Consider the following 27,563-nt stretch of genomic DNA (forward strand, 5'->3'; position numbering starts at 1 on the left):
GTCGCTACTAGTGTAGGTGCTTGTGACATTGACGCCGGCACTAGTACGCTTAGTTGAGCTCCGGTGGGTAGTAATTGATGTAGAGCTGGTGGATTTAAAGTGAAAAAAAGTAAGATGGTTCAAGATTACTTGTTGGAACAGTAAAACTACTTGGAGAATCTGCAATAGATGAAGGTTTGGGAGATTGATCTAGTTTCTCTATTGTGTTAGATTGAGAGTTGGTCACAAGATTGTGGAGAAGCTGGGGTTCGTGTGAAAGGTTAGGGGGTTGCCCCACAAGTGAAGCCTTAGGTTTGAGGCTTTTTCTCGTGAATTGTCCTTGTGTAATTTGATAGGATATCAAGGGTCTTTTATCAGCACTACTATTGATAGATTAACTAGTAAGAGTTGTAAATATTTTGTGCTATTTTGTCCTTAATATATGTGGATATTACATCTTGATGTTTAATATTATTTTATGAAGGTTTGATTTTCTTTTATATTTTGGTACTAATCTTCCAATTTTTATTGTTTGTATTTATTGACGTGAAACTAGTGTATAACATATACATATTACTCCCTTCAATCAACTTTAATTGATTTTATGAACTACTTTTGTGGTCCATAATATTTAATTTTTTCAGATATCAAGAAAAAATTAACTTTTTTTTTCAATTTGTCCTTGGAGTAAAGAGCCTAGGAGTATTTGTTATATTTTTTTAAAGAACAAATTAAGGTTAATATGGTCGATTTTATTGTTAATTAATGCTAAAAGATAAATTGCTTAGTATGTGTTAAAATAGCTAAAAAATTAGTTAAAGTTGACCGGAGGGAGTATACATTAATATACAAAAAAAAATGTATATTTTAATGACTATTATTTTTTGGAGAGACTATATAGCGTAATTTTCCCTTGAAAAAAAGGTCTAAAGCATTCATATTTGGAGGACTCACTATAATTCTGCAATTGTAATATCTTTCAGTAATCTTGTTTTTTTTTTTCTAGCTGGGCAATTGTTGCATGAAATGTTTACAGTTATTGGATAATATATATATTTGAAACTAAGAATCAACTTTTTCTTATTTGATATTTTTTTGGGTGAGTTTCTTATTTGATTAAGTATGTGTAATATCAATTAAAGTATTATTTTCTATTTTTACGCTTATTTTAGAACTTTTAATATTAAAACCAAGTCTACACTGTCAATATTAGATTGATAATTATGTTTTAGGACTTGAGAGTAATTTTCATGTCTCTTTTTTGTTAGGAATAGTTTTTATTGTCATCAAATTACAAATTTGGCGGTCCTTTTTTAATTAGATTTTGTAGTTTTTTTTTTCCTTTTATCTACAAAAAAAATTCGATGTCTTCTAAAAAAAAGTTAAATCCATAAAACCTAGTACCAATAGTCTTCAAAATTTGAAGGTATACAAAAACTTGAAACTTTTCTTTCCGCACGCTTATTAATTTTTTTTTCCTACTTTTCTTTCACTTTTTACAAACGAAAAACCACGACCAGGAGCAAAGAACAAAATTGCATTCCCCATTTTCCCTTACACAGCTTGTTTGGATGGTTGTTAACCATCGTTTTATAATGTATTATATTGTATTATATTGTATTGTATGGTTTTATGAATATAACGTTTGGATAGATTGTATAGTTTGTTGTTGTTAAATAACATTTTGCTGTATGGTTTGACTGTGTCGTATTGTACTGTAACTGGTAAGTTTACTAAAATACCCTCAATTGTTTAAATATTAAATTTATCAAGAATTACGCATAAAAATAATTTAAGAAACCCCTTTCTACTAATTTATCACAAAATATGTCTTATAAATAGATTAAGCAATTAAATTAATGCAAATTCTAACAAAATTAATGGAACAAAATTAGCAATTTTACGTTGGAGTTGGAAACGACAGAAGTTCTAAAAAAAAGGGGTGAATCCAAAGTAGATTATAGGGGGTCCGGAACCAAAATGTGGTTCTTTTGGACTCAAAGAACCAAAATGAGTGGGGAAAAAAAAACATAGAGACCAAAATATATATAATGCCCTTTTAAAGGGCGTTATACCTTAACGACCGTTTGACTGTTAAGGTATAGCGCCCTTTTAAAAGGCGCTATAGTTGAACCTGAAAAGAGCGGGAAGGTATAGCGCCTTTTATTAAGACGCTATAGTATAGCGTCTTAATAAAAAGCGTTATACCCACATAAAAACCCGTCTCCTTCCCTTCCCCACCAAACCAGAAACTCCCCCCCCCCCCCAAAATAAAAAAACAGCGGTCCCCCCATTGTCAACAAAAAAAAGCTCGATTGGAGCCCACCAGTCCCACAAAAAGTATAGATTCTCGGTCTCACATCCTAGCTAAGGCGTATTCTAGTAGTGGGTTGCTCGTTTCGGCTCCAAATCACCAAATCTTCAACTTTCCAAAAATCTTAAATCGAGGTATTCCGACTTAGTTTTTGTTAAAACTCGTATAAAATGCATATTAGTTATTTTTAATGTGCTCTATGTTATTTTGTGATTGTTTTGCGATTTAACTAATTTGTTATTTTTTATCCGGACTATAGAATTAGCGTGCTAAAAAAAATTAGTAAAATAGAGAAATTATTATTAGTTGTTAAAAAATATTAATTAGTTACTTTTTACTGTGATATATGTATTTTCGTGATTATTTTTTTATTAAATTAATTTATTGTTGGTATCCGCTTTAGATTATTTATTTGCTAAAAGACTAGTAAAATAGATAAATTGTTAGTTTAGTTCCCTGTAGTGGTAGCTTGTGGCCTAATGTAGTGCTCGTATTTATAATGTAGTGCCCTTTAGCGTAGTAAAATGTAGTACCCTTTAGCGTAGTATCCTTGTAGTTATTGAAATTAATCATTTAAGTATCTCTTATACCCAAAAATACGTCAAAAAAACTGATAGTTCAAACACAAACTTTTTACAATTCTAGTCAATGATCGTAGGAAAATAACATGAGAAAATAACAATATTTTTCGAACTAAGTATTGTTATATGAATATTTAATAATTAAATCATGTATAGTTATGAAAATTAATTATTTAATTTTATTATAGTCAAAAATAAGTGAGTCATAAATAAAAATATATAATAATAAAACTAACATATAAAATAATAAAACTAACATATAAATTAATAAAACAAACATATACAGTATTAAACTAACATATAAATAATAAACTAACATTTAAAATAACAGACCTATTGAGTGTCGGAAAAATTTTCTCATCATGAACACAAGAATTCAGGATACCTTGGTGCTACTGGGCCTCAAATATCGAGCCCGGAACCCATATGTAAATATTTAATAATTAAATATTATATAATTATAAAAATTAATTATTTAATTTTATTATAGTCAAAAATAGGTGAGTAACAAACAAACATATAAAATAATAAAACTAACATGTAAAATAATAAAACTAACATATTAAAGTAAAATAATATAATTAATATTGTTCAATTTACAGTAGCCGACATGGAGGTTCCGCCTTTGCATCCCAGACCTGCCACGCTAGAGCTACTGTTGCTACAGGACGAGCATAGGTCGTCCTACATATAGGAGGGACAGTTACTGGCCCAGACATTCCGTGCCAGGAGAGTAGACGATATGTGGGACTTTCTTAGGGCCCACCCTCTCCATCTCCGTATAGTCAGATGCCTCCACGATACGGATTTTTATAGGATTGTAGAGATCGGCCGGCTGCAACTGGATTGGTCGTTGATCACAGCCCTGATAGAGCAGTGGCGACCGGAGACGCACACATTCCATTTGTCCATTGGGGAGACCACTATCACGCTTCAGGACGTGGAGGTCCTGTATGAGTTGCCTGTTGATGGACACCATATTGCTTTGTCGAATGCCATCAGAGAGTATACGGGTTTGCAGTACCTGGAGATGCTGCAGCGGCTCACCAGTTTCCAGCCACCGGATGAGACTGCATTGATTGGGGCAAGTCGTCTGCAGTTGACGCCCGTCCGGCAGCATTTGGAGGCGATGCACGCTGACATCACAGATGATACACCGAAGCTTCATATTCACTGGTACACGAGGTTGTTGTTGTTGCTTATGTTTGAAGGGGTTTTGTTCCCGAACACTTCGGGGAACCTAGTTAGCTTGAGATTTCTTCATCATCTTGAGCGGCTAGATGATTTACATCATTACATCTGGAGTGCTGCTGTTCTCGGTTACTTGTACAGACAGATGTACCGGGCGAGCATGGGCACCTAGCGAGACGTTGCAGGATTTTTTCCGCTGCTGCAAGTGAAAACATAGTCGAATACTCTCTTCATTATAACATACCTAGTAAACATATACCTTAAATTTTACGCCCATGTTGTATATTAGGTTTGGGCTTGGGAGCGGTTCCTACAGTTGCAGCCACCTCTACCACTCTTAGCTCCGGATGCACCACTTCCGTTTCTCCCTTTAGCTAGGAGGTGGGGTTGATAGGCGAGGATATGGATAGGAGTACGAGGCTCTACATAATCTCCCCTATTGCAGGGATTTGTTGGATTTGCTGGAGGGCGCACAGGTAAATGTATACCTACGTTTACTTGGCCTGGCTTTATATGGGTTGCGAATACTCACATTTCCTATTTTTACTTAATAGTTCATTTGTAGGCCATACAGCGACGAGCTAATAGCTGGTTTGCCCGATTATTGCTCGACTAGCCGAATTATGTGGAGCTCTTCCGTCCCGTTGATGTGTCTCGATATTGTCAAGTATCATGCCACCGAGCGAGTACTTCGACGGTTGGTCGCCCGCAGCTTGTACCGCCACCGCCCGCTTGGCATATGACACATTACTAGCGGGATGATCGTTCCAAGATTGACCAGACATATGTGGCATGACTAGAGGCGCAGATCGATATTTGGGACAAGCGGCATGACCTGATTCCGCCATCCCCTCCACCTGACCGTACGGATGGTGAGCATGAGTATATGGGTTGGTACCGCAGCGTTACCCGACTTTTCATCGGGAATCCCTTTTATCGTGCTGGCAGTCGGTACGTTCCATACGCCGGGAGGAACGAGACACTGGTATGTTATTTGGTATACTTACTTATAACGTTGACCTAGTATTCCGTAATTTATATTTTACATGTTGTGCAGGCTATTGGCCTACATATGTTCCACCAGTTGAGACTGCAGATGCAGCAGCATACCGGTGAGGGAGCAGTCGCTTTGCACGAGTATGGCAGGTAGGTTACCGGTTTGGCTTCCCGGACATTGAGGCGAGCCCGAGATGATGAGCGCTTAGGATACGAGGATGAATATGTGGCGCCAGAGCAGTACCATCATGGGCCACTAGTAGAGCCGGAACGTGGTCGACATGGCAGGCCTGCCCAGAGAGGTAGGGATGTCCCACGAGGTAGTGGTGTCCCACGAGGTCGTGGGAGTCGGCGAGGAGGTGGTCCCCAACAAGGGGCCGTTGAGGCACCTGTTGAGGATGTTGGAGTTGATCAGATGAGTGACCACCATGAGACAGACCATGATCCTAGAGATATGCCGCCATTCAGCCTTCAGCATACTTCGGGGACTTCGCAGGTGACCCCGTCAGCTCCATTATTGATCGCGGGCATGGCCATTAAGCGACAGGAGTGGGATCAATATTTTCCTGACCCATCTACCGTTGATGATGATCGTCCGATATGAGATGTGGATAGTGGGCATCGGTTGAGTTATGGATCATCATCGAGGAATGCTGAGGATCTTTCACAGGCGAAGGTTTTTGTATTACTATTATTTATATTTGTTTTTATCTCATTGATTAGTCATAAATATCTAAATATTTTTTTAAGGCTTCATCCTCGCCCGTCATGGAGGCCATCTTATGCAATACTGACATGGCTGCAACGGATGATTATATTCAGGAGCCTGACAAGACCATGGTAAGACAATTTAAATTTATATGACTTAACACGTACATTACTAATACATATATCATATTCTAAAATATCTTATTATTCTGTAGGTTACTGCTGGACCGACGACCCCTTCTACCAAGCCTCCAACCCAACTGACGATCATGCTGCAACACATCCTCCAATAAAGAGGCGACGTGATGAGGATGATCATGATAGTGTAACCGGGCGGGATGGGATGCGCCTCAGGCCAACGGCTGCTTTAAAGCATACAGGATGTGGGACACATTGATTTTATTTTTTTTATGTACATATGACATTCAGTAAATAATAGCAACAATTTTTATTGTTTATATTATATGAGCATTATGTTTTTTTTTCGGTTCTTCGTTATTTTAATACTACAACACAAACACAAACATAACAACTTAACATAATTTAAATTCAGTACAACTAATGAAAATACATAACACGGAAAACATAAAGATAAAATACTACACTCAACACATACATGTGTTTGTTTAGTCACTACCGCCTATTATTTTCTCCTCCAACCACTTAAATTTCTCTTCCAGCCTATTTTTTTTCTTCTTCCGCCTCTTTTAGTTTCTCCTGCACTACCGTAATTTCTCGTTGCATTTCAGAGATCTGGCATTGGTATTCACCGTTCATATTCCAAACATACTGCAAACATGATTTATAGTATTCCTGGTTAATGGGTTCATCATACCATTCCTCAAACATACATTCTGTCATTGCATCCAAACAATTGTTGACATATCCAGTATCTGCGCCCAACATTACCATCTGACCAACATGCCTTCAAAATCACACGTTTGCCACAATAGCACCTTGGTTGGTGATTGCGTCCAGACATTTGTTAATGCAAGAAAAATAAAAAATTTATGGAAAGTTTTGCTATTTGTTTTGGTTAAGCGCAGATAATAATTAAAATACGCTAGTTATTTATAGGCAAAACAACACACATAACGTAGTATTTCACTGCGCTATGCTTCGCGTGTTAAGGATTATTTCGTGTACAAAACAACTTTTCAAGAAGATAGCTTTTGCAGGCAATCAGCTTTTTAGGTCGACAAGACAACACACATAATGTAGTATTTCACCGCGCTATGCTTCGCGTGTTAAAGATTCTTTCGGGTACAATATAGCAATAGAAACATAATTTTATTTCATACATTCTGCAAGATAAACAAGTACATACACTTATTATAACCACATTACGGAAACAAAACACTACGTGTATCCTTGATAGTTGGGCACATTAGATGAACTTCTACCAGGATCTGGATTACCACCGCCACCCAAACCAGCTGAAGGACATTTACGACTGTCGTGTCCTGTTTGCGAGCATATGCCACATTTGCGCGCATAAACGGTATCACCAACATTCATTTGGTTCCGTATATGCGTTCTTTTTTCCACTTGTTGTTGACGTACATAGTCCTTATTACACGCCATTTTAAATGGTTCCGGCGATCAATAATGCTCAGCACCCGCTAGCTACAACTACCCACTATAGGTGTTTAAGTATGCATCAACATTATATTCTTTATCAACGTAGTTGGTTGCCCCTAAACCTGTATATTGAAAGCACTTGATAGCATGTGAGCACGGTATGCGGTAGATGGACCATTTCCCACAAGAGCATAACCTTATGGCTTCATTTACGGTGTATGTATTATTCCCCCGATTTTGATGGATAGCGGTGCGAACTTCAAAAATATTTCACTCATTGCAATACTGTAAATATGAATGCCAATGTGCTCGCTGCCTATATTTCTTAATTTTTTTTTATTGGTATTGGCATAAATTCAACACCCTTTTCCATCAATGACGATGCACATCTAGCCCTTTCAACAAACCTTTTCACCATCTGCTTGAATGATGTCCGCACCATGGCAGTGACAGGCAATCCACGTGAGGACTTCAATAACTTGTTGAAAGACTCTGACACATTTGTAGTCAGAATTCCCTATCATCTTCCACCATCCGCATGCAAAGTTCACTTTTCAAGCTCATGTCGCATCAACCAACGATAGGCTCCCTCGTCTTCCTACCTGATAGATTTCATGCACCTCGTGAATTTACACTCTTGGTGATCTGTTGCAGCCATCCACATTAAATAATGCAAATCCTTATTGGGATATGCCTTCTGGAAATTGGCCTTCAGGTTCCTCACACAACGGTGGTAGGCATACGGTTCCTGCTATGCACGCAAATTCTGTACATAACTTAAAATACCATCATGCCGATCAGATATTAGACAAATACCTGAACGCTGTTTGATAACGTGCTCTTTCAAGTGGTTCAAAAATAGTGTCCACATCTCTTGGCTTTCATTGGCACAAATAGCAAAAACAACTATGGATATTACCGGTCGACAATGCACAAAACCATCAATTGCTAGTTTAAAAGCCCAGAACACATATTTAAATATATGTTCTGGTATTCCCGAACTCCGCTCAAGCTTCCATTCAACAACAGTCCCGGGGTTAAAGTATTGCAATGCAGCCACGTACCTGAGTAGAGATGCAAAGAACTTATCCCAATTACTATAAACAATTTCAAACACACGTTTGTGCCCGAGAAATACCTTTCTTTTGGTAATGGTGCACCCATATTCCTGGTGGACGGATGTTATACACTCTTTGATTTTGTACCTTATGGACACTTCAATGTGTGGAATCAAGACAAGAGAAATCAAGTCATCATTCAAGTTAAAATGATTCCCGCTGAATGTGTCCATTTCACAATTGTGGGTGCCAATGTATTTACCCACAACTCACATATTTATTTTCTTCTTCCTCGCACGCAGCATCCAATTACAACCCGTAAACCATCTACGACAGACTACCTTGTATACATCTGGAGATGACTCGCGTACCGTGATCTCACGACACTCTTTTACGTTGTACATTAGCACCGCCCTGGTTAGGCGCACTTTATCGGAAAAAAGCATGCCCTTTGACAACACCGTTGCTCTAGATTCATCCCACATTGCTGTCCGAATTTCGTCAATATCCCTTGTGAGGGCATTCATATCCGGCATACTTGGCAAACGATCTAAGGTAGGGAATCTCCCTTGAATGAAACGACACGTGGGACTCGTACACTCTTGGTCTAACTGGGGGTGGATCATGCTCCCTCGTCAAATCAGGTCCAGCATTCTCTTCCTCCTCCTCATCACCCTCATGAGGGAAGGGTGTGTCATCTCCAGACTCATCGGCATTGTTGTCATAATCACCATTCTCTTCCTGACCCTGTGCATCTGCCAGATCCCGATTAAATATGTCGTCTTCGGGCAATTGAGTAAGGACATGACCTTCAGGATGCTCGTTTTCACTGTACAACCAACAAAATAATGAGTTACTCAAATTGATAAATACTTTACATATAGCTATATCACTTCACTTACAAATCGTAATGTGTTGACATCCCGTGATGGACATTATCCTGTTGGTGATGACTCCCGGATGGACCAATATGATCCAACACACCAGAACTAGGCATATTCTAACTGGGCGTTGGTTCATAACTTGTAAAATTCATATCTGGCCGGTACCCCCTATGGAATATATGAGTGTTAATACAATTCAATACAGCAAAAATAAACATCGTAACACAAAGGAAAATTGAAGTTTACCACTCGTCTTGTGGATTATGTAAACTAGGAGAGAAATTATTTCCTCGCTCCTCATTCGCCCGTGGAGATAAGTTTAGATCAGGCCAAACTCTTTCAGCCGGAACCTGTTCGGCTAAAGCTGCTCCAAAATAACCACCCGATGACTGAGGGATATCCCTGCTTTGCTCAACCTCATTATTGCGAACGTCTTCAACCTTGACGTACATTTCCAACATTTTTATCACAAGAAATTTCTGGTATTCATCCGGAGTCCTCAAAAAATCTCTCATAGTTTCATCGTCCTTGATGTTAAACTCAGCATAACAAGCAACCCCTTGCGGAATAACAGTATACGGATATCTTCCGGTTACTTTAAGGTTCACCGAACATTTGCTCACACTAATTGTTTTTTACATAACAACGATACCAATGTATCGTACTCCATTGTAAGTGGCAACTTAACATGACACTGTTGAGATAAACTATAGATTACTGAGTTATTCGTCACCACAACCTCACCCCCCTCCCAATATAATGAAACCATTATTTTTCGCTCTTTAGACATTATGACAAAATGCAAAACAACTTAACGAAAAAAATATTTTAGAAGACTTGAGAATATTTGTGAATGGATTTTTAGAAAATCCTTAACCTCTTTAAATAAGGCAAAAACCAATCCCGGGGTACAAGTTTTTTAGGTATAGCGCTTTAAATAAGGGCGTTATACCCAGTTGAATTATTGTTATGTCAGTTAAGCCCAGAAAAATTATTGATGGGCCCACATAATATGTATAGTGCGGTAAGGAAATGCGTTATATATATATAACGTCATTTAAAAAGGTGTATATATATATATATATATATATATATATATATATATATATATATATATATATATATATATTGGCATCTATATTTGTTTTCCACATATTTTGGTTCTTTAAGTCCAAAAGAATTATATTTTGATTCCGGACTCGAGAGATTTGGAGTTAAAATAAAAAAAGATAAAAGATAAATAAAATTATGGAGTAATATAATTAAAAAGAAAAATAGGAAACAATCTCACCATATCAAATCGATTGTTTGAAGAAATGAAACTTTTCATTATTCTGCACAATAAATTTAATAATATAATACAATCAATTTTAATTAAACAATCAAAACAAACATTTTAAGGTACACCGATTAACAACCATCCAAACAATATGCTATTCCGTCTCTTTTTCAGTTCCAAGAAGATATAAAAATATTCTCTTAATAAATCCCGTATATCGAGGCAGATTGATTTAGACTTCAACAGTTCAACGTCTCCCTTGCATATTGGAATTTCCCGTTATACCGTTGGTTTCTCGCCGTGGGTATTTTTCTCATTTTTTTGTTGGTCGACAGCAGTGTGTGTGCGTGAAAATGGGGTCCCTAGAGCAAGACCATGTTGTTGATCCTCAGCTTCACGTCGACAACTCTGCTTCTGGTCAGTTAAATCTCATATCTTTTTGTCAGGTTTTCTCCAAATAATTTAAAGGGCTTGAGGCCTGACGGTGTGCATATTTCTCTATCTTTTGTGGGGTTTTCTTTCAAAGTTTCTTTTTTTTTTGTTGGCTTGAGGGTGTGCATATTTCTCTATCTTTTCTGAGGATTTCCTTTCAAAGTTTCTGTTTTTATTTACCTTTATGTGGATTGAGGATCTGGTTTCTGCTTATTTCCTTTTGGGCGCATCCATAAAGTATTATTTGTGCTAAAGGCTGCTGTAGTTATTGATGTCGTTGAAGAGAGGTTGTTTTGTATATGTTAACAATGAAAGAAAGTAATTCGTTTGCTGCAAAATTATCTTAATGGGTCTTTAATGCATTACTTAGAGCTGCTGGTGCTGGGAATAGGCATAAAAGGAGAAGGGGTGATTGATAAACAAAAAGATGAAATTAGATGTTGTAGTTAATAATTGACTGGAAAATGAAAGACTATCATTGTATCTTTTGCCATTTTTGATTTTTAGTTAAATAGGCCAAAATGGGAAGTACAACCCTTGAGGATGGATGTTGTTTAGCAAAACTTCAGGTCACTGAAATGTGAAAATTAGTTTTGTTTTCTATTTGTGCCTAGCCAGTTATTTTAGTGCCCGCTGATTTTCGTTCGATATCATATAAAGACAATTCCTATTTGATATAGCTATTTGTGCAAGTAATTTACGGTTAAGAAGCAACTGTCTCTTGTACAGATCGTGTCTTAATCTACATTAACTTAGGATACAAACTGGTGTTTGGAAGGCAGAAATTTTAAGAGTTTAAAGTAAGTTGAAAAGTTAGTTTGATAAAGGAAACATCACATCAAGGTTCTAATTCTGAATAGTTTAATGAATTTAAAATTCTTCAAAGTTGCACATAAATTGAATGGTTGCAAATATTTTATGCCGTCCCACAAAGGAAATAATGTTACATAACTTGGGATGGGTGGTTACTTGGTTTTATCAAAAGGAGGGGAAATTATGGATTTATGATGTCATAAGAGTATCTGAATTTTGAATATTGTCAAGCTGTGGCGTAAAAGGTAATAACTTACTCGTATTATTGTATTTTCTTTTCTTTTCTGGATTGGATGTATCAACTGTCTAGCCCTTGTGGCTTCTAGTTGAAATTTTAACTGATTCGTGGCGGCTTACTTATTTTATATTTCTGGAAATTGGTAAGCTTAATCTGGGGGTTGGGGTATGGATTAAACTTAGGAGGTTTTGATTTGGAAGTTTGACCAAAATGCCAACCCCTTTGGGTTAATTGAGTGATGTCTTGTGAGAAGTCCAACTTTGTTTGCCTGGTAGAATCAGTGAATCTATGCCGATTGTGCTACCAATAAATATGTAGACTACAACTGAAGCCTATGTTGGCTCTCTTTAATCCTAGGCGTCTAGTGATTTGATAAAAGTTTATCTTGTGAAGGTTTTTGTAGTCTCTTGTTCATCCTGTATACAAAATACTAAGTTCTGAAATGATGATTTTAACTTGGGAAGATGATTTATATATTCCATCAGGACTCCTTAACAAACATAATAGGGAGCTGGAGCATCTGAGTCTGACGAACCAGCCACTAAAGACAGTGAAATTCTTCGTTTTAGCTGTTCTAAAGTGTCTTCAAGAGTTCTCAGTTAACAGCATAGTCAAGTGCAGCTGTCTTGTGGTCATGCTGCTAGCAGCCGCAGGTGGGATTTTGTTTTTCAAAAGTGGCAGGGCCTATGAGGAGGTATGTTGTTTTGTTCTTGTGTTACAATGCATTTCTTCATAGTGGCAGTCTGGCACATGCAATGTGACTTGAGGAACTTAAATAACACATTTCTAACATCCCATTAGTCTACCATGTTACATGTATACTAATAATCCGGGGCTCTTGGACTTTTTTTGTTTTTCCTTCTTGTTATCGTCTAAATTGCTCGGACTCGGGTGTGGGTGTCCGATACGGGTGCGGATCTAGAGGTCAGATCCTTCATGATCTAAATTTAAAGATTCGCGGGTTCGGATCCAGGTACGGATACGGGTGCGGGGATTCGGCTAAAAATAATTCAATTATTTAAAAATAGAGTTATAAAAATATGTCTAAATTATGAGACATATGTGGAAAACTTACAAGGTATTCCGAGAAGGAGAAAATATTGAACAAAAGTAGAATTTTAGAAGGAGATAAAAGGAAAAGGACTGACATAGAAATTTATATATACAAGGTATTTCATTTTCTTCTATATCACCCTAGCTTTTGATTTGTTTTCAAAAATCATTGTATCTGTTCCAAATTTCTCTGTTGATTTTGGTCAAAATACCCAAAATTGGTTGACCAGATCCGACACGATCCCGCACCCATACCCATACCCACGTCGTGTCGATACGGGTGCGGCACTGGAAGTGAAGAGTCCGAGCAACTTAGGTTATCGTAGCAAGAGTTTGCTAAAGTTAGAGGATTTAGGGTATAGCTGACGTAAGGAGCATTATGTCATTTCTGCTGGGATGGGGAGTGGGGGTCGAGGAGGTGGCAAGTAATGAAGCATTTATGTTTCCGCTGTTTGGACCTAATGTACATTCTTAAGAATTATGGTATCTTTTGATGCTTGTTTGGAGATGATTTTTCTCCCATATAACATGCTTTCTCAAACTAAATCTACTTAGGCGAAACTAATCTTCATCCAGTATTTCACAAAGAAGCAATAAGAGCAATTTGAAATTGTTCCTTTTTCTTAAATGGACTTTTAAGTTATATCCTGGGCAGTCAATCTTTTCTACATCATTTTTCCTTCCAAATTTCACATCATAGCGGTAAGACCTTTGTTTATCATTAGTTAATAGCTACAGATATTCTTAGCCATTGATCTCTTAAAACTATGAAAACTTGGGAGTTTGTTCTCTAGTGATTGAAGGAAACAAGCTCCAAAAACACTACAATTGATACGTTTTATTCCTGCATGGGTGGATTATCTTCCAATCGTCCTTGCTATCCTGTGTCACATGCATGCTCCTCTAACTTTTTACTCTTTTGTTTTGACTTTATGTTTGCTTTTCTTCAAGACACTGCAGCCGGTTCAGGAGCTTCTCAGCTATCTTCGGTTTGGACTCTGGTGGTTAGCTCTTGGCGTGGCTTCATCAATCGGGCTGGGTGAGTGGACATTTGCTCTTGGCATGTCATTATAAAATTAAAATAACTCTGTTTGGTGTTACTTATGACAAAAATGAAGTCTGTTCAGTGTTCTCTATCAAGTGAGTGATAGTCTGATAGCATTGTCTTTAAGTTGTAAGTATTTTCTTTGAGATAGTATTTGTGTTCCAACTTTTAGCAATGCACTACTATGGTATGATTGTCATCTATGCTCCTATTTTACCTTCCCTAATCAATCATGAGATTCTCTCCAACAGGAACCGACTATTGTAGGTAATACGTGTTTTTCTCATTTTCTTTAATACAGCATTTTAGCTGAATCCCATTTGTGTTCTGTCCAAAGTACATGAAGACGGGACTTTGCAAAATAGTTGGCAACTGGACTTGACCATCTTTTCTTTGATCACATTGTCAAGCAGTTCCTGTTTCTTGAGCAAGCTTTTGAAGTTCATCGGTGTGTTAGTTTGTGTCAAGAGTATTTTTTAAAAATTATGTTTGGCGTGGAATAATGATCATTATATTAAAATAATTTTGAGCGAGCTGACTATTCTACACATACTATCATGCTTCTCACATGAGCTTTCTTTATTGGAGATCATAGTCGGACTTTTAAGTCATTTCAATTCTGGTTTCTTGACCTAATCTCTCAACAACTATATATTTTCCTTTATTGCTGATATGTGGAAGTCTTATTGTTTATAGAATTATCTGGAAGTGGTTTTGGTGGTAACTATAATTGCAGTTTATTTTACTTTTTCACTTATATTTTTGTCATTCCTCATCCTTGTCTCTCTTTGTTCTAAAAGGCTCTGGTCTGCACACTTTCGTCTTGTACTTGGGCCCTCATATTGCTCTATTCACAATAAAATCTGTGAGCTGCGGAAGGATTGACATAAAGAGTGCTCCATATGATACAATTCAGTTAAGAAGTGGTCCTTCATGGCTGGATAAGGATTGTTCTGAATTTGGTCCACCATTGTTTTCCTCCGGTGCACGGGTACCATTGACTAGCATACTGAATCAGGTTCAGTTGGAGGCTATATTGTGGGGTATTGGAACAGCTCTTGGAGAGCTTCCTCCTTATTTCATCTCTAGAGCTGGTAAGCAGCATTTCCAATGCGATTTCTTCTTGTACAGTGGTGCTTTACCTCGCATTTGAACTTCTGGAAACTTTTTTACTCCAAATAATTGTATTGCAGGATATTTTCTTAATCTCTGTAATCTTTTTCTTCATCTCTTCTTGGGACGACAAGTATCAATCTTTTTGGCAATCGTACTTTAATCCATTTATATTTATTTCCCTTCCGACTTCTAAAAAGCTGGCGAAAAAGCTCATAATGTCATTGTCAGGAGTCCTTGGGGCAGAGCACAGTTATGTCATGTGAGGACCAGCTACCTCTCCTTCGTAATAAAGGAAAAAAAGAAAAAGAAAGAGAATTGGATTTTCCTCCTTGATCTTTTTAATTCTGTTGGAGATATTTTCTAGTCTGGCTAAGGGCCTGATGAAAATTTTACAATTTGTAGTTCTTTATACCTTCAGCTTGGAATACCTTTGGGAATGTTATTTCCGCAGAAGCTTTGAAGATAGTTTCCTATATTCCTTATCTAAGCCCACCTACCATCTTCCTTCTAGAGCAATAGAACTTCTTTCTTTCTTCAACTTCATGTGTATTTTTTCAGTTCTGTAATGTTTCGAGTTATCCACAACACTAATAATTTTGGAATATAGTTCCAATTATAATCTTGCACAGCACCGCTTTACAGTAATGTATTAGTGGCAGAGTGGCCGGAGTCACCAGATTAATGTGGTACTGATGTTTCCCGTGCTCTTGGAAATTGCAGCTCGTATCTCTGGTAGCGAAGGGGAACTTATGGAAGATTTGGATTCTGGTTCAAAAGAAGATAGTGGAATTATCAGCAACCACTTAAAACAGATAAAACAGTGGCTTCTTTCTAACAGACAGTATTTGAATTTCTTCACAATTCTGGTTCTTGCTTCGGTAAATCCTATCTCACTATTCACGTTTTGCTGGGACCTTATTTTGTCCCTCCAACAGAGTTTCTTCAAATTACGTCTATTAACCCCTCCTTTTGACCTCTGTATTGCTTTATTTTTCAATCCTCATTAAGGTTTTTAAACATAACTTAAGCTAGAAGAAGTTCACTAACCCCCTTCCCCCCTAGACAGAAAAAGAGGGGGGAAGAAAGTACCTTTTACTGCTTGACTGCTTCCTCATTTTTTATCATTTAATAAATAATGAAATGTCTTCGTTTACAGTCTCTCCCTGGGTTGCTGCTATTTTCTTAAAATTTCATCATAAAATAAGTACGAACAATTAGTCTTGATATATTTTGTTTTCTTCATTTTTCTGATGTTTCTTTTTTTCTCATTTCTGGGAACAAGGGCACTTCTGTGCACAATTAGATGCCCCACTTTGTGGCTGTGAAGTTAATTTTCTAGAATCTTATTTTATTCCAGATCTCAATAGTTAGTTTGATCATTTAATTACTTGCAATTATCATTACCGATTTAGCATGTTTTAGTTCCTCTCCCCTCCCCCTCCCCCTCCCCCCACCCAAAAGATCTGGAGACTCGTCTGTACCATATATCTCGCAAAGAAAAGGTGGGGTTGGGGTGGGGATACAATCTGTTCTCATATTTTCTAACATTTGTGGGGTTACACATTTGTGTTCTTGTCCTTTACAACGTATATGTCTTTTTATGAATGATGCGTTTGTTGCTGCCGATCCATTTTTATGTTTGTTTTGATAGCCTATTTAGTGCTCTCTTTGTTTCCTGTGAAGGTGCCAAATCCTCTGTTTGACCTTGCTGGTATCATGTGTGGCCAATTTGGTATTCCATTTTGGAAATTCTTTATAGCAACACTGATCGGGAAGGCAATTATTAAGACTCACATACAGGTCTGCATCTACCAAATGTTATCATTTGTTGTTAAGCTCCCAATGCTTCTCTAGTTATAAGTATTTGAATGCTTGCCAAATATGTTTGCAAACTTCATTTAAAAGAGATTATATCATGTATTTTTGCTGAGTCTTAAGGTATAAGACAGGTGGAAATACCGTTACCGGGCTCTCCAGCTCCTGCTTTCTTCTCCCTCATGTTTTCTTCTATCCTCACTTCCCCCCACCAGTGTTCTGCCCAGTCTGCTCCATCAGTCCGTCCTTATTCCCCCTTTTCATGACTATGGACCATCAATTACTGCACAATCGCCTGTGATTAAATTCCGATTGCCAAGATTTGATGAAAACTGTAAAAATACCCTGTTTTACAAACTAACATTGCCACCTTTAGTATACTAATCACTATTATGTGCTGTCAATTAGATTAATTTGGACAAACTTTATCTATGATCATTTGTATGGATTATAAGTGTGCGTTTTGGAGCATTTTTAAACTGATTACTCTTCACTTTTGGTCAAGAGCCGAAAAAATATGATGTCAAAGAACAGAAAACAAACAGGTAGCTAGCTTCATATCGCAACTGACATATTAAAGTTTGGTTGTTAATTTGTGAAAGTTACTTTGCAGACAGCATTTATCATCTCACTTTGCAATAATCAACTGTTGGACTTGATAGAAAATCAATTAGTTCGGGTGCTTGGTCTCATCCCTGGAGTTGCTTCGCTTCTGCCAAACATCATTTCCAAACTACATATTGCTAGAGAGAAGTACATGGCAGCGTCCCCTCCAGTGTCTAACGTAAAGGTAATACACTGAGTCATCAGAAAATTAATGTTGAGGTAATGCTCTCGTTACTGCTTCATGCATGTTTTCCTATGCTAAAGGTAACTTTCTCCTTCCACCTTCTGAGCTGGAATATATCTTGAACTTTACTGTTGCTTTATAGGTGTAAGAAGGTTTGGTTCAAAGAAAGTTAGCTGTCATCTAGTTGGTATGCATAAAAATATAGCCCAAGTCAACTTATCAGAAAAAGAAAAGCCAAGCCTTACATACTATTTTTATGCTGACAAGAGTTGTATCATCTGAAAAGGGAAAAAAGGTGTATTACCATATGAGATCCTCTTCAACTAAGTTTATGAGAAAAAACTTTGACTAAAATTAACCTACTAATTTGGCATAGAATATCTGCTTAACATGCAACCACCATAATCAGAGTCTGTATTCACACCCATAGCTTGTCCCTGAAGATCTCCTTGGCTAGTTATCTATACCACAAATATGACCTCGTATGGTAGAGTTATTACATCCTAGTTAACCTGCTTGTCCCTTGACTCGTCAATCTCATTCGTGTCTGGATGGCCTCTTTTACACGAGGATGTCAACTTTTATTTGTTGAACAAATATGCAGTTTAAGTTCTTATGCATACATACAGAACACAATCATAAACTAAAAACCTATGTTATACTGCAGGCAAAAAAGTGGGATTTGTCGCTTGGTTCCATATGGAACACTGTTGTGTGGCTCATGCTCCTGAACTTCTCAGCCAAGATTGTAAATACAACAGCCAAGAGCTATCTCAGAGAGCAGCAGGAAAAAGAGCTGGCCGCACTTGAAAATAATCGTACCAGGGGATAACAGATTCATAGTAGTCCAGCATGTGCAAGGCTCCAATTTAGATGCTGGTAGTTGATTGAAAAAATGATCCTTTTATTTGCTAGTAATAGATTGTGGAGTACGTTTTTGAAGTTCCATAATCTGATTTCTTGTATTGGAAATTCAGCGCACATCAGAGGGAGAGGCTTCTTTTTATGTCCTCTCGCCTACTTCATGTATACACCACGAATAGATTGTTCTTGAACCATAATTCAAAGAAGGAAGTATTCAGATTGGAGGAGTCGTCTTATGATTTTTTATTTTTTGATGTGTTCCTAACCGACGCGTGCTGTTACCATTAAACGAAACCTCAAATGGTATATTGTTCCATTCGATCTTTTAGGTCCTGACTTCACCTCGATGGGTAGGCCACCACGCCCTTAAAGTCTATACGTGATAAATAAACTCCTAGAACCATAACATATTTGCTTACTTGAACATAATTTTTTTCCACGAAAAGAAAGGAAATGGTTCATTCCACAAAATAAAAAGCTCTTTTGACTGAGATACAAATAGAAATATATATTGCTTGTTTTTCTCTCTTTTATTTAATCCTCTCTAGGGATCAATTTTCTAGGTGGATAGACAATGCTGTTTCGGTGCCCCTGAGATAATCCGAGAAGCAATCTTATGTTTTGCATTGCTCCAACTATATGGTGCACAAAAATGAGCATTACTTGCAAGTTTGTGTAGTCTAAATGAAACCAAATGAGAATAAGGCGAAGGGCAATTTCATACTGGCCTTTGTCCAGTTTCAAGAATCTATTGGTTTCAATGTTGCAGAAAATGTTAGCTCATATAGCAGAAATGAAGAGATCACCCATGGCACTGCAATGTCTTGTCCAGTTTCTGTAGCAAAAGATTTAACCGAGCAAAAGGGGCTGCTGCTCCACAATTCTTTGACAAGTTAGTTGATGTAGCAGTAAGCCCAGCTGAAGTTACGGATAATACAAGTTTCCATTCATTTAGGCGTAAATTTTACAAGAATGTGGATGGAATTCAACACTTCTACAGAGCAACAAATCACCGAAATGTATCTGACTGCATAGAATTACATACAACGTGAATAAACTTGTTGATGTTTTGCTGGCAGTAACAGCAATTCTAATAGATGGAATTCATCTCCTCCAATCACTCCAACGAAGGATCGTTATTCCTTTCTAGAACCGAATGCAACTCAGAGACGCATTACCAGTAGCTTTCTCCATTCACACATCTTTACCAGGATCAACCATTTCGACATGTACAAGTTAAGTGAACCCTACCTCCCTCTCCCACCTCAGATCCTCAGAGAATTGTGAGAAAGCAGATCGAGGGTCACCATCTGATACAGCAAAGTAATATTGAGCAGTTTCACCATCAACTTGCATGCTTCTCCTAAGGGAGTCAATCACCTTTTTCTTGCTCCTCTCTGATGTCAATCTATTTAACATTGTAGTGAGCTTTGGATCAGGGCCACCTTCAAGATACAAAACTGCCACTTCCCTTTTTGCATATATATCCAGCTCTATATAGCAAGTGCCATTGATGAGGCAGTCTGGATTGCTAATAGGAATGAGTAACCTGTCCCTCGAGTATATACCATGGTCACTCAGCATATTGTTCAAGCGTTTTATACCCATGACCTGTCAATTAAAGGAAATTATTAACCAAGTAGAAACCCACATCATTTACAAGCACAAATAATTAGTTTAAAAGAATAAGAACAAGTTATGGCTTATCCATTTATAATTGTAATAACATATGAAATGAAGGTCTCTCATAATTATTCACAAAGCTTGATTATGATTTTCACCCGTACAAGGTCTCTCATCACACACAAAACAATTTTCACCCATATACCTTGTAAACACAAACACTCCAGCACTAAAAAAAGTTTATGATTTTATTCTCTTTCTGTTAATTCTTTCACCAGTTTTTCAACATTTTTATCATTCACCTTAGACTTAGACATCAAAATATGACCTTGAATTAAGGACAAAAAACAAAAATGACTCTCTAAAATGAAAAAAATATATATACATACATACAGAAAATACACAAAGAGATATATACATACAGAAAATACACAAAGAGAGAGTATACATGGACGGAGTACTTGACGGCGAGACTAGCAACGTTATCACCACGGACGATGCGATGAGAAATGGCGAATTTGGAGAGGCTATTATCCCTCCAGAAGCTACCGGAGGTAGGATCCCCAATGACGTCCTTGATCTTCCAAGGAACCTTAAATGCCTTAGTCTGCATTTCACGATCGGAGGCTACCAAGTTCCAGATCCTACACACACACGCCGCACGCGCCAAATCTGGGAGAGCGAGTTTCTCGAGGATGGCGCGTAGAGTGTCGTGGCATATCAAGGCCGAAAAATTGGAATTCATCGGAGATATCACAGTGTCTCCGCCGTTGACGACGGAGGTTGAGGAGGAGGACGGCGGAATTTGATCGGAGTTTTGGATGTCAGAAGGGTTCAGTGGCTGGAGAAGCCGTTCGTCATCATCACAGCAACATCCCATGGTCAGATAATGGTGTATGTGCGCATACCGCGTATTTGGATAAGGTGTGGACTAACTTGCACCGCCGATGGATTTTAGCGGAGTTGATAAAAGGGGAAATTTATGTATTGGAAAAGGTACAAGTGGGGATTAGATTTTTTCAAAATACAGATATCAAGTCGCTTAACCTGAAATGTGAATTGTATATGCTACTTATATATTACACGTGATGCTATTGCTGGCCATATTTTTTAGAGAAAAAAAAACTAATAATATGACTAATAAAGTCTAGTACGTAGCTTGATTTGTCAAGAGTATATAATTCCTAGACAATATTTTCAAAAGAAAAATTACAGCAGAAAGAGGTAGATCATAGATCATTAAACTGTCAAAAACTTGAAAGTTACCTCCATATTTGACTAGATCGTGATCGTCCCCCTACTTTGTTGTTTTCTTTATATATTGGTTTCAGTTTCGGATTTCTTTAACGACTACTAATTTTATGGGATACATGTTACCTTCCACCGGCAATATGTATCAAATAACTCTATCTACTAAGACTTTGATAGATAAGAAGAAACCATCAAATAACTCTATCTACTAAGACTTTGATAGATAAGAAGAAACCACCTAGATAACTCTATCCACCAAAGTTTTGATAGAAGAAAAGAAATCACCTAATGTTTTGTACCGAGACTTAAATTCTCAACCGGCTTCCCTTGAGTGCATTTCCCATCTTGTTGAATACAAAATTTGATTATTATAAAGTCTCAACTCCTTTTCTTCTACCACACAGGTGCATGTGTGTTACTCGGTCACAAATAATGAGGGAGGAGGAGCCAGTAAGGGAAAGACATAAAGTTTGAGTTCCGCTTTGATGCTTTGGATGGACGGTTGAAAGCAGAAACTGGATACAGTGGTTAAGCACACAAGTATGCATATTACAAAGAGATTAAACGTATTTGAAGGATTTAGGGTGTAGCAGCCAAGCATCAGTCTGACTACACCTCAGACTACATTACAAACTCTCAACTTGATCGGATGCATAATACAACACTTGTACAATAACAAAAATTAGACAGCAGAAAAGCTCTGAGCAGGTACCACTATGAAACTGCAGCTAGAGGCGGGAAAAAAGAAGAGGAGGAATAATGGTATGATATATGAATCTATTCTAGTCTTAAAACTTGGAAAGCAATCAAAGAGTACATTTTATGGAGAGCAAATCACATGGCCCACCCCTAACCAAGCCCATATGCATCCATATATCCAGCATGAGCATGTCCATGGCTATGACCATGCTCGTGGCCATGGCCATGGCCATGATGGTGGTGTTGATCACCACTCTGCGCTTCATCAAACATCTTCTGGATATGTTCAGGTACAGGTTCTTCCTCAGTTTGTCTCACAGACTTCGGCAAGGAGGAGACAAACTGGTAGATACTTTCAGCTATCTCCTCAGAATTATGCTCCTAAAAATCAGCAAAAAGGTGTTTAGATCATCTTTGAGCAACATATATAATTAAGCTACTAGTAGTTCTGTTGTCAAAAAGAAATTAACCCTATAACATCTGTATAGTTCAAACTTTAAAGGAAAAAATGGCAAAACTTTGGTATCAACAGGCATGCATATGAATCAAGTAAAGACAAGTTTCTGAAAATTATTCGAGTTCCTTTGCATGAACAAACATGCAGAGCATCCCGTTCACAGGCTCTTAGCACAGCACACAGCTGATGCCATATCCATGCTCCTTTACACATCAGTGTAGCGGTATAGGTAAACTACTATACCAACAGACAAGGCTATACTTTTATAACCAGATCAGGTAGAAACAAGAAAAGTGCATCATGATCATTACCCAAAAGTGCATCAGTCACTGACAACGTGTATTTAAATTGCACGCATCTGAAAATGGTTGGTATCCAAAGACTTGGACTAGAGAGGAGAGAGTTGAACTCTTCAAACATTTTTGGTCCAAGACCAAGAAGCATTTAGTTGAAAAGTTTAAAGCTCAGCCTTCACAAGTTATCAGACAGACACTACGTGTGAAGAGGCTTTGTTAAATTCATAAAGAAAATCTGGCTGCCTTTCATGTACAGTTCCGAGTACTCGTGAATTGATCTGCAAATGAGACTAATCTGCTAAAAGACAGAATTGCTTATTTTCTCTTTTCTTTTTTGTCAATAAGCTATGTCGTAGATTACAACTGGAATGTGCTAAGCAAGTGTGACTGGAATTTATCCGTGAGAAAGCAGCCAAGCAGGCCAAATTATGAAATGGAGCTCATAAAGTGACAAAAAGCTTCATGAGGCTTTAGTTAAGGGCATGATTTGAGGATTATTATGAAGAAGTTGCCTTAAGATGAATTCCAGATAGAAAATGAATTAGTAAGCAGAAAGATGTACCAAATTGTGATGATTATGGTCCTGTATGGATATTATTGATGATACCAGGCGTAATTATACAAATAAACACATAGGTAATAACCTTATCACCAAACATAAGGTTATGCAAAAAACACATTTAAGGTGGCAATGGCGTAGGTGGTTGTGGTAATGAGGTGGATGGGGGAGAAAGAAGGATAAGGGAGAGAGTGTAATATCACAGCCAATTCCCACCCCCATATCAGCGGGACTGGATGATGTAGTCTCCACATCGGCAGCCATTAATAAAAAAATAGAAATGTCACTTTAAATACCAATAGTGCAGTCACTAAGAGAAGCTTAACGGACTAAGGAACTCATTTTTAAAGCTATTAGGTAATAGCCCCTCTCGGCTTGAGTAATAATAATTTCACTTATTTCATTTATTTATTTATTAAGTATACTAACTTCACTTACTACATATTAGGCAAATGAGTGAATGAAGAAAAGATTTGATCATTACAGCACGAGTAACATCGCCATACACGATGCTATGGTCAAATAATAACTTCACTTATTCCATTCATTTATTTATGTTTTAATAAGTACTTATTTATAACTTTGTATGTGGGGGGGGGGGGGGGGGGGGGTTTGTTCCCATCAAATCAATAAATTGTTATCTTCGAAAAGTAAAAAGACTAACTTCACTAGTGATGAACAATTCTGCAAATAAATGGATGAAGAACAGATTTGGTAATTAGCACATGAATAGAATCATGATATTAACTAAGGATGCTATTGCCAAACACTTCTCCAGAATCAAGGAGTATTCAGCTAGAGCCTAGAAGTCATAAGCCCCTGTGTTTAACTTATAATGCTATTCGACGAAGGGAAATGCAGCACAGGACCATCCAGCTAGCAATTTGGGTATTCTTTTTTCTTTCTCATAATTTAATAATTTCATAAACAAGCATCAAGTAGGTGTAAAAAAGTATCCACTGTTGCATGTATGACTCAATCCGAGTCATCCACAATCGTCTATCAAGTTTGTTCAGCTTCTTGCATCACAACATGGTATTTTAATCCTTACTCTAAAAATAAAAGTGAAACAAGAGATACTTTTTAGTGCTTTCTATATCTGCTTGAGCTATTTGGCCTCAAGACACATATTTCAAGTGAAAATATTAGGAGAATCTTCTTCTAGATTTAGACACATATTTCAAGTGAAAATATTAGGAGAATTTTCTTCTAGATTTTGTGTCAAGAAAAATTAAAGTAACTGATCTTCAACCAGCCTTAAATTGTTTGGCATTGTTATTTGACTGCTTTATGCTTTCACAGCAGAATTTTCAAGATAAAGACTAATCATGTTAGCATATAAATAAGAATAAACTATCATACATGCCTACACTTCCACGTCTAGGGGAGCCTCATTCGGGCATCTTCACCAAAAACTATGACCTTCACAATTCCACTCTATACGTCAAGCAGATCGAAACACACATCTCTTTGATACTCGCCCTAAACTCATTCAAATTTATAGGAATAAACATTTTCAGACAAAATTAAAATGAATACTCATGTTCTTTATCCTCACCTGGGGCCACCTCCCACCAGAATGAGTGACAAATTTCGCCTGTGGGATTGCATCAGCAACTAGACGTCCCTCCTCGGTCCACTGTTTGGACAAGGCATCAGACCAAATTACTTGCATTGGTAGACCTTTCACTCCATCTAAAGCAGCCCATTCATTCAAATCAAAGCTACAATTTAGGCTCTTCCCCATCCCAACAACAGCTCTTCTTCCATCCCTTCCCTTCAAAAGAATCCTATGACCCTCAGCCTCCAAGTCACCAACCGACTTCGAACAGCACGTTCCAAGTAATCTCCTAAAAGCAAATCCAAATCCCAAAACAACATCCCTCACAACTGGCATTTCCAACACCCACAATGGCAATGCTGTTCCACTCGTCGCACTATCTAGAACCACCACACTTCTAAGCAATCCTCGATTCTCCGAAACCCAATTAGCACTCAAACCCAATGCAGAATCATGCAAAATCAAATCCACAGGTGACAGTCCCATTGAATCAATCACTTGGCCTAACACTTTCCCCATCTCTTCAGGTCCCAAATCAATGGCCTTAACAACATTTCTTTTTGAAACCCTGACTTTATTTTCCTCATAGTTCACATATCCCTGCTCAACAAGCTGATCAAACCCCCAAAATATACCCTTTTCTTGAATTTCATTATACATATCCCTAAACCTCTCTAAAACCCCACCACCACCCACACTCTCTTCCTCCACAACTATCGTCTTATCCGAAAACCCAGAACCAGGGAGATCAATAGCAACAGCATGAACACCTCGAACCCCCAAAAAGTTGACAACTTTTTGAAATGCAAAAGAACTACATCCTAGTCCATGTACAATAAGTACATGATCAGAAGACTTTGAGGGTCCTTCTTGGATAGTAAAGACTTCAACTTGGGGCTGGTTAGGGGTGATTTGAACTTTAATATTTTGCCCTTTAGAGTAGTGTTGGCGTAGATTAGGAGGCAAGCTAAGGAACCATGTTTTAAGGTCTTGTGGGTAAAGAGAAGTGAGGGTCATGAATATGAGGGTTATAAGAGAGACTGAAATGGTGAAATAGAACCAGAAATGAAGTGGGTTTGTTGTTGCATTTGTTGTTTTTGTGGGTTTAGTGGCATTTTGGGAGGTGGATTGTGGAGGTTTTGACTTGGGTTTTTTAAGGGGTTTTTGGTTCTTCTGTGGAGTTGGTGAGTCTGGTTCTTCAGTTATGATTGCCATTGTTGATGAGTAGAACTGAGAGGTAGCAGCATGAAGGAGTGGAATCCGAGATTTGCAATGGAGAAGAACAATAGGTGCGACGAAAAGTAAAGGGGGTGGTGTGATCTGTGTAAAGCAGCTTTTGTGTTTTCAAAGGTGCAAATCAGGTGAAGAATAATGGAGAGTACACACTTTAAAAGAGAAATTGGGTATCATCATTGCAATTTGGTTTCTAATTTCAGAAGGAAAAAAAAGGATGATAAATACTTTCACTTCACTAGTACTCGCTCTATATCCTAAAATGTTTCGTAATTTTCACTTCCCACGTCTCTAGAGTGAGTCCGGAACCATTTTGGACTCAACCGATCAAAATAGGTTAAAAAAAAAAAAAAAAAAAAAAAAAGACCGTAACGATGTGCTCTACCTTAACGATATATTTATCCGTTAAAATATAGCGCAGCATTTAATCGCATTTTATTTGAACTAAAATAGGCGGAAAGCTATAGCGCCCACATATACCGCACTATAGTATAGGACGGTATATATGGGCATTATACCTATATAAAAAAACGTGCTCTTCTCCTTCCCCACCAGACGAACCAGTAACCCCTCTCAATTTTTTATTCCCCATTACAGCGGTCTCTCCAAATTTTTAAAGAAAAAAAGCTCGTTGGAGCCCATCGGTTCCACAAAAAGTGTAGATTTTCGGTATTGTAGCAAACTAACATCGTATCTAAGGCGTTATCGTGTAGTGGGTTGCTTGTTTCGGCTCCAAATCATCAAATCTTCAACTTTTAAAAAAATTAAAATCGAGGTATTACAACTTATTTTTTTGTTAAAACTCATGTATAAAAAATGCTTATTAGTTAGTTTTTACTGTGTTCTATGTTATTTCGTGATTGTTTTGCGATTTAATTAATTTGTTATTTTTTATCCGGATTATATTATTAGTGTGCTAAACAAATGAGTAAAATAGAGAAATTGTTATTTTATGAATAATTAATGTTTGTAGTTGTTATAAAAAATATTTATTAATTAATTTTTACTGTGGTATATGTATTTTCGTGAATGTTTTATGATTAAATCAATTTGTTATTTTTATCCGGATTATATTTTTATGTGCTAAAAGATTAGTAAAATAGATAAATTATTATTTTAGGAGTAATTAATCTTATTTAGATGTTAT

The 27,563-nt window shown here is 37.4% G+C and overlaps 3 protein-coding genes across 3 annotated transcripts; 1 reads left to right on the plus strand and 2 right to left on the minus strand.

Annotated features, from left to right (window-relative positions):
* The first annotated feature begins 10,772 nt into the window (after window positions 1-10,772).
* Window positions 10,773-18,961, plus strand: LOC104085474 (vacuole membrane protein KMS1-like). Its single transcript, XM_009589513.4, has 8 exons — window positions 10,773-10,988; window positions 12,540-12,748; window positions 14,059-14,146; window positions 14,953-15,246; window positions 15,989-16,146; window positions 16,952-17,068; window positions 17,697-17,873; window positions 18,541-18,961. Exons 1-8 carry the CDS (start codon window positions 10,925-10,927, stop codon window positions 18,703-18,705), a joined length of 1,272 nt encoding a protein of 423 aa, XP_009587808.1. The 5' UTR covers window positions 10,773-10,924; the 3' UTR covers window positions 18,706-18,961.
* A 700-nt stretch (window positions 18,962-19,661) lies between these two features.
* Window positions 19,662-21,404, minus strand: LOC104085475 (F-box protein At1g55000). Its single transcript, XM_009589514.4, has 2 exons — window positions 20,809-21,404; window positions 19,662-20,348 (listed from the first exon to the last, which is right to left on the minus strand). The coding sequence occupies exons 1-2, from the start codon at window positions 21,238-21,240 to the stop codon at window positions 19,974-19,976; spliced, it is 807 nt and encodes a 268-aa protein (XP_009587809.1). The 5' UTR covers window positions 21,241-21,404; the 3' UTR covers window positions 19,662-19,973.
* Window positions 21,405-22,139: 735 nt separating this feature from the next.
* On the minus strand, window positions 22,140-26,670 carry LOC104085476 (protein AUXIN RESPONSE 4). Its single transcript, XM_009589515.4, has 2 exons — window positions 25,181-26,670; window positions 22,140-22,691 (listed from the first exon to the last, which is right to left on the minus strand). Exons 1-2 carry the CDS (start codon window positions 26,396-26,398, stop codon window positions 22,461-22,463), a joined length of 1,449 nt encoding a protein of 482 aa, XP_009587810.1. The 5' UTR covers window positions 26,399-26,670; the 3' UTR covers window positions 22,140-22,460.
* Between the last annotated feature and the right edge of the window lie 893 nt (window positions 26,671-27,563).

This window comes from Nicotiana tomentosiformis, chromosome 1, assembly GCF_000390325.3.
Source record: "Nicotiana tomentosiformis chromosome 1, ASM39032v3, whole genome shotgun sequence".
In the NCBI taxonomy this organism is placed as follows: Eukaryota; Viridiplantae; Streptophyta; class Magnoliopsida; order Solanales; family Solanaceae; genus Nicotiana; species Nicotiana tomentosiformis.